The sequence below is a fragment of the Rhodamnia argentea genome, chromosome 4, assembly GCF_020921035.1.
Source record: "Rhodamnia argentea isolate NSW1041297 chromosome 4, ASM2092103v1, whole genome shotgun sequence".
Lineage (NCBI taxonomy): Eukaryota > Viridiplantae > Streptophyta > Magnoliopsida > Myrtales > Myrtaceae > Rhodamnia > Rhodamnia argentea.
The window spans coordinates 6,435,474-6,442,702 of NC_063153.1; the positions used below are offsets into that span (position 1 = coordinate 6,435,474).

A 7,229-nucleotide genomic window follows, 5' to 3' on the forward strand; every position below is an offset into this window, starting at 1 on the left:
AGAGAGAGAGAGAGTGGCTTCAAGGTTTTCCCAGTCACACGTGCTACTGATGCATGTCCTCATGAAATGTTGGTGAGTTTGATGGGGATTAACAAGCAGGTTGTTTCGATATCGAGTTTGGAGTAAGCAGGATATGGCACTGAACGGAGAGATGTCGGACCTCTTAAATCAACTCATGCTGCTCCTTATTTTTGGCATTCGTTAAATTTGAAGCACTTGAAATGTTCCCGAAATGCAAATGTCGACAACACGTACACTTTTTTTTAACTTGGCTAATATTTTTAAATTTGGTGAAAGAGTAAATTTCCACTTTTAGCTTAGCTCAAACAACCGGCCCCTTAGACTTGGTTTGGCCACATGAAAGCTGGTTCTACTTGCATTGCAAGTATGACTGATGATTCCCATACGATAATCCCCCTTCTCATTCGAGCAATTCCTTGTAATGTGATGCACTATTACCTCCCTTATATCTGTCTCACCACCAGTCAAACAATATGAATTCTATGCCTGACACATTGCTAGCAAACAACAAAATTCCTCACACATTGCTCTTGGGTTCAATTTCCATTCAAGCGCTAAGCAAAGGAATTAAGAAACTCCTGCCTTTGCACTTCTCATATTACTGGACACAATTACAAAACAGAATCAAGACAACTCGACAATCTCAGGCCTCTTTTTTGGTTGCTTTCTTGACCGTTTCCTTCCTATCAATCCATGCGAATCTTCTTCGGCATTTTCAGATCTCCCGTGCTTTACGGGCATGCCTGCTTGGCTAGTACCACAATCGTCATCACTGTCCTCACTGCCATCATCGCTGTCATCATCATCGTCATTGGTAGAATCTTCTGAATCCATTTCACCAATGCTGGCAGCTAAGGGATTCAGAGGATGATGACTTGCAACTGCAGATTCTGCAGCAGCTACTGCCTCAGGGGTATGAAGATCGGCAACCCCCAGCATTAAGTCCTGTTATTTTAAGGTCAACAGCATCAGGTGACCATTTCATAACCCAAAATTATACCAGGGAACATCATAGAGCAGCGGAAAAATACCATTTCTATTATTTCTGACTCATTCCCGTTGAGAACTTCAATGTCATATCTTTCGGGATTGTCCTACACAAACCAAGAATTGCGCATGGTAGGTCAAGACGAGACAGAGCAATAGTGCTGAAAAAGGCAACGTCACAAAGGACCAAGATGATTTAACAAACCTTGACTTCAACCTGCAGTTTTTTATTAGCCTCAGACATGACTCCCAGAAAATCTCTCACTTTTCCAAGAACTGAAGCAATGCCAAAAAGACGAGTATTAAATTTTCCCCTTTCGGGACTAGAAAATCCAATTAAAAGCTTAAGCTGCCAGGTGGAGCAAGGCTACATATATACATGGCACATAGCCCATAGACAAGCGATGTGGATACTTTAATAGGAAACAAACAAGAGAACAAGCTCCTGAGACCAAGCTAACACATTACACAACCATATAAAATCAATCATAATATTTTGGAAGTCCTCTCTCAGCAGAAATCTCCACTGAAGCATAAAACATGTGCTATCCTGATCGAAAAATTAGACAGGCAAATTGAATACCTTGGCTAGAAGGAACTGAACTCGTTAATGGCTTTCCATTGGGAGGCGGTCGCTTTCTTTTAGAGACCGAATCCTTTTCTTTACATATAAACAAGGTGGACTCTGCATATAAAACACATAACAAAGAAAAAAAGAATGACGACATTAAACACACCTATTTGACCCATGCGAACAGAAGCCAATGTTACAGCCCAAAGATCAAGGTAAAAGCCGTACCTTTTAATGAGGAAGAGAAACTCTCATTCTCTAATTTCAGAAGCTCTTGACTTGTAGTCTCCATCTCTGCTGGCTATGTAGAAGCACTGTGGCAAAAAGTGAAGTCGAGAGATTGAAGATGTCACTGAATGTAGAACAGGATCAGATCATAATTTTGTCTGGAGAAAGAAGGTACTAAATATTCTACTAGCTTAAAAGGGCTTAGTAATTAAACTATTCGCAGCCAGAATTAACAAAAGTTTGTCCTAGTTGCCTATGATATCAATCACGTTTCACAAATAAATACCAAGAGGACATAAAAACAACAATACAACTCATCTTAATAGAGAACAATTCTAACTTCAAAGTTAACCCACAAATCTTGTTTCAAGAGTCTCCTCTTCGATCCTCTTTGAACCAAGGGTTAGTATTTCATGTAAACACCCAAACTCCATTATTTTTAGCCACAAAAAAAAAAAAAAAAAAAAGTCTTTGACAGCATTCTGGCAATCAAATGTACATCATCCTAGACTCACAAACAAATCCTAGAGCAAAACGAGCTTCATAGACAGCTGATTTAACCCTGTACTCAAGACAAAAGCCCCCGAAACCTGCCCATCGATCATAGACAGCTAACAATAAGCATACCGCAATCAACTCTTCAGCACCTAAACTAACTATAAAAAAAAAAAAAAAAGGTTCCCACAATGTTGTTCTACGGTGAACACAACATGAGTCCGAATCGACATCAGAAGGATTACTCATAGTGACTCACTAGAAGTCACCAAAACAAAGTACCCAAGCTTGTTCAAAACTTAAACTTCCCGATTCCTTGAAGGCACAAGTCACCTGTTGCCACCGGAAATTCCTACTATGCATAACTGGGGTGTAAAAAAAGACGAATCTTGGCCATCAAAACAAAAGAAAAAGGCAAACTTGAGAGAGAACTAGAGTAGAAGAAGAGGAGAGAGAGAGAGAGAGAACCTGTCTGTGTCTCAGCAGCTAGCGCTCGGCGGCCGGCGGGTTTTTTGGGGCGTCTGAGAGAGGGGGGATGGACGGTGAAGTCAAGATGATGATATTCGAGTTGGACCGGGATACGGTTCGGGTCGGCCCATTATTCTTCTTTGTCATCGTTGTATGCGTGGGCCCAATATCAGCGACCATCTTATAGTTTGCTTATCTAATGATTACGATTGAATTTCTACTCTACCCATCTTATACAGTTTTCCATTTCAGTGACTCAATTGATAAAGTAATGCAATGGCGTAGTATGTCATTTTATTTAGCATAACAATTTTATAGACCGGTCTTAAAACAATTATAAATTTTACAGACCAACCTTAAATACTATCCGACAAGCTAATACATTCTAGACATACTAGCATTAGCGAGCCTATTATAATTAGACTGATTTAGTCCTAAATTTTATATATTCGTGTCAATTCAATATCAAATTTACTGTCAATTCAGTCCATCTCTTCAATTTTATCTGAAAGTTACCGATGCGCAATATTTTAATATTATTTGTTTATTTTTTTTCTTTTTTTCCTTCCCTATCTTCTTCCTCCAACCGCTCGCCGAGGTCCATCGATCGGCCAAAGGCTAGGGCCGGCGACTCGTAGGACTTAGGCAAATTTCGCCCCTCAGCGGCCACTAAAGTTGAGAAATTCAACCGTTTTATGGTCGACTTAGGATTGACTAAAGGTCGCCGGATATCTTGCATGACAAATTTTTATTAATTTCTCATATCGACCTGACTCGCCGGCGTGCCTAGTCAGCATATAACCCTAAACGACGCCGTCTCGTAGGTTTGCCTCAAATTAGAAACCCTAATTGAATTTTCCCCAATTCGATTTTCCCCCAAAACCACGCTATTCTCCTCCAAATCGCGACTTGATCGCTGCCCAACCTCCTCCATGTTGACTTCAGACAGCAACGAAGATGAGAGCCTCGTCAACCCAAGGTAAACTTCCTACCCTCATTGATTTGAGCTCGCCACAAATTTCGAATTTTTTCCTCAATTCCGATTTTTCGAATCGTTCGTTGGCCAGGAGAAGAAGCGCGAGAGGAGACACAAGGCGACCATCGACAAAGAGGTTGCAATCTTGTGACATATGTTATACACACAGAACAAGTCAGGATTAAGGACAAATTCACGGAATCAGTTCGGGCAATTTGTCGAACAAGTTGTGTGCACCACAAGAACATCCTTGTGGCGGCCGAACTGACAGAGATGAGAAGCCCTTCGGTGAAGGCAACGATCGACAACAACGAGAATGAAGACTGCAGGGGGAGTTTCTCGGGGTTAGCTCTCTCGCTTGCAGAAGCAACGGCGAAAACAGGAGAGCTTTGTGATTGAAAGCCGACTCATCCTCCACGTGGACTTTTTTATATATAAAAAAATACCTAGATATTAAAATTTAATTTAAAAGGCCACGTGTATTTTTGACTTGAATTTGTCACTAAGCACTCATAAGTGATCGTTTTTTCCTCCGATTTGGCACTTAAGTGGGCCGACAAGAACTTCTGACACTAAAATGGGCGTCGTGTGAAACTTTTGATACTTCTAGTGTCATTCTGCGCCCGACATTCACATGGTTTGGTAAATTGTACCGACATTCACAACAAGAGCAGAAAACCCCAACAAAAATTACAAGGACTCCATATATGTTAGTACTGCCTAGACAAAACTTATAAAACTTAAGCTCTTAGAACAATTGACAACAATTCCATAAAATCTCATATGGTATCAGAGTAGAAGGTACCGAGTTCAAATTTTTATAGGTCTCATTTGCCTCCCCAATTAAATAGGTCCAAGCCCCCAACATTGGATAGTCTTGTCTTCATCATGTAAAGCTGGGTTAGGCCTATAGTTAATAAAAGCGAAAGAGAAGGAAATTATGACAATACAATATACAAGCCATCGAATGGAAAAATATGTTTTGAGGAACGTCACTAAAATTATTGCAAATCGGGGAGAAAATCTCAATAAATTCACGTAATAAATGATTAAATTGTCGTGTTCTAGAATATGGAAGTCATTGGCTAATCGTCGATAAAAAGCGGAGGAAATCGAGAACTTTTACCTTAAATGGAGAAGTGAAAGGATATACATTGAAGCCTATCATGGATTGTATTGTACAAAACAAGAGTAGATGAAGGAGAGAGGATGGATAGAGCAGGAAAAATATCTAGCTCTTCTTCATTGTAGATCATAAGATTCGAATAACTTCTTGCAAAGGTCAGTCGATTTCTCTCCTTTTTGCGTTGGATTTTATGAGTCTTGGATTGTGAATGATTGTCTTTAGAGAATTTTTTGGTTCTGTAGAACGATTTCATGCAGTTTTGGCTTGATAGTTTTCAATACTGACGAGGATCTGTAAATGTGCTTGCGTTTGGTTTTTTTCCTTTTGCCTTCTCTTCTAAGGCAATTGAGGGAGGGGGAACTTCTGATCATTGTTATGTTATCGCCATTAGATTCAACGTAGTTTTACCTTATGCTACGACAATGAACCTTTAACACGACCTTTCGAAAGTCATCAAAAATGCTTTTACTTGTGGGATGATTTTGATATCTGTTGGCGGCTTATGTGAATGATGATTTGTGACCTAGTTATCATGCCGTTGCACATTATCACATGAAATTTTTTTCGGCCTATGAGAAAAATTGGATCGAACGATGACTAGTAACGGTGATAAGGCTCTTTCTCTGAATCTCATTGCCGCTCGTCACCATTCTTTTGCCATCACTATGATTTGGAATGTTAGTATTGACAATTTGATACCAAAAGGTCGGCGGCGAGATTGAGAGAAAGCTTTCTCATGTCAGTTGTTCACTTGAATTCAACCCTAGATCCAATGGTTGTCGTTTAATACATTGTATCAAAGGCCAGAATGATTTTATGTAATAATGTGCAATGACGTGGTGATTATGTCACAGATTGTCATTTAGGCCAACCGCCACCTATATATATATTTTAAACTATATGTCATGTTAAAAGTGTCTAGAAAGTGAACAATTATGTGATTTTTTTGAGAGGTTCCAAAGGTCGTGTTAATCTACATGGCCGTTAGTTTGGCTGTGTGGAACATGGAATCGTTATTTGCTCAATGTCCGAATGAGGTAGGCTTTCGTATTTCTTCAATCTTGAGTTCATGTGGTCTTTCTTCTTTTCATTTTCTTGAAACAATTTTTTTTTCAATTTAATTAAAGAAAAAGGAAAAAGAAAAGAACTCCTCCGTGTTTATGCAAGTTATAATCATGTTACTTCTCCATATAGTGATTGAGTTTTCGGGCAAAACCGTCACATTTAGTCCGTCATTGCACCTTTGCGAGCAATAAAAAATTGTCGGAATCAATTAATGAAGAAGTAACAGAAGTGTAGAACATCACATAGGAAGAGGGAATCGCAAGAAGAAGTTGGAGATGAAATGAGAATCATTAAAGGTGAGATGATCTATCTTATGGATCACATCCATTTCACATAGGGCGAGGGAAGATTTCATGGACGTGCACTTCATGTCATCATCAGAAAATGAGTTCATGTCTGACATATTTTCAGATTGGAAAACGAAAGATTTGAAACATTAAGGTGGACTTGTGTTTCAGGATGAGAAAGAGAAAGCGGAACGATATAGCATGGCAGTATTGCACTGTGGTTGAAGGCAATGTCGGGCGTGTCCGTTGCAATTTCTGTGAACATGTGATGTGGGGCGGCGTGACTCGACTTAAGCAGCATCTGGCATGCATCAAGGGCAACGTGATCCCCTGCAGGCGCTGCCCTCCCGAAGTAGCGGCGCACATTCAGGAATATCTCGGCCAGGGTGAGCAAAAGGGCGAAGAAAGCGTCGACGGAGGTGGCGAGCAAGTGAATGACATGAGAGGCGGAGGAAATGAAGAGGAATCACAGGAGGACCAAGAATATTGGCACAAGTTAATGGATATGGCGCAAGTTATTTTCAGCCATAGCTCGCCAAAGAACGAAGAAAACACAAATGGTGGTAGCGAGCAAGGTTGTCTGCAAAAGTTAGCCGAGGAGAATCATGAACATGTCACGCACGGCCCGCAAGAGAACGAAGAGAACATAGCCGGTGGTAGCGAGCAAGTGAATGACATGAGATGTGAAGGAAATGAAGAGCAATTACAGCCGACGCAAGTATGTTGGGGATGGAGTACTGGTGACGACATGTCCAAATATTTTCGCGAAGAAACGTCCAGCCATGGTTGGGGAGCTAGAAATCCAGATCGTGAGACGGAATCGAAGCTAAAGAACGATGAGTATAAGCACACGCTCGAGGCTGTGCGACGTGTCAGCAAGCTTACTTTCTGGGAGGACGTAATCCGGCGCGGCGAAGGTTGCAGCGGAACAAAACCTGGGCCATCTTACCCGGAGTATAGCATGACCGGCGGTGATTCGGATGACGATAGCGAGCAAGGGCTCTA

The 7,229-nt window shown here is 40.8% G+C and overlaps 1 protein-coding gene across 2 annotated transcripts; it reads right to left on the reverse strand.

Moving 5' to 3' along the window:
* Positions 1–433: 433 nt before the first annotated feature.
* LOC115736224 lies at positions 434–2,890 on the reverse strand. 2 transcript variants are annotated; one of them, XM_030667805.2, is made up of 7 exons: positions 2,771–2,807; positions 2,369–2,415; positions 1,808–1,931; positions 1,592–1,693; positions 1,214–1,284; positions 1,053–1,115; positions 434–966 (listed from the first exon to the last, which is right to left on the reverse strand). In XM_030667805.2, the coding sequence occupies exons 3-7, from the start codon at positions 1,869–1,871 to the stop codon at positions 646–648; spliced, it is 621 nt and encodes a 206-aa protein (XP_030523665.1). In that variant the 5' UTR covers positions 1,872–1,931; positions 2,369–2,415; positions 2,771–2,807; the 3' UTR covers positions 434–645. The 2 variants fall into 2 exon arrangements, with proteins under 2 accessions (XP_030523665.1, XP_030523664.1); XM_030667804.2 differs by lacking the exon at positions 2,369–2,415 and having other exon boundaries at positions 2,771–2,890.
* Between the last annotated feature and the right edge of the window lie 4,339 nt (positions 2,891–7,229).

Excerpts from the sequence above, each read along its gene's own strand:
- LOC115736224 (XM_030667804.2), bottom strand. The coding sequence starts at position 1,871 with ATGGAGACTACAAGTCAAGAGCTTCTGAAATTAGAGAATGAGAGTTTC. Across the intron at positions 1,694-1,807 it reads TTTCTCTTCCTCATTAAAAG|AGTCCACCTTGTTTATATGT; the intron begins GTACGGCTTTTA and ends TTTTATATGCAG. Across the intron at positions 1,285-1,591 it reads TTCAGTTCCTTCTAGCCAAG|TTCTTGGAAAAGTGAGAGAT; the intron begins GTATTCAATTTG and ends GCATTGCTTCAG.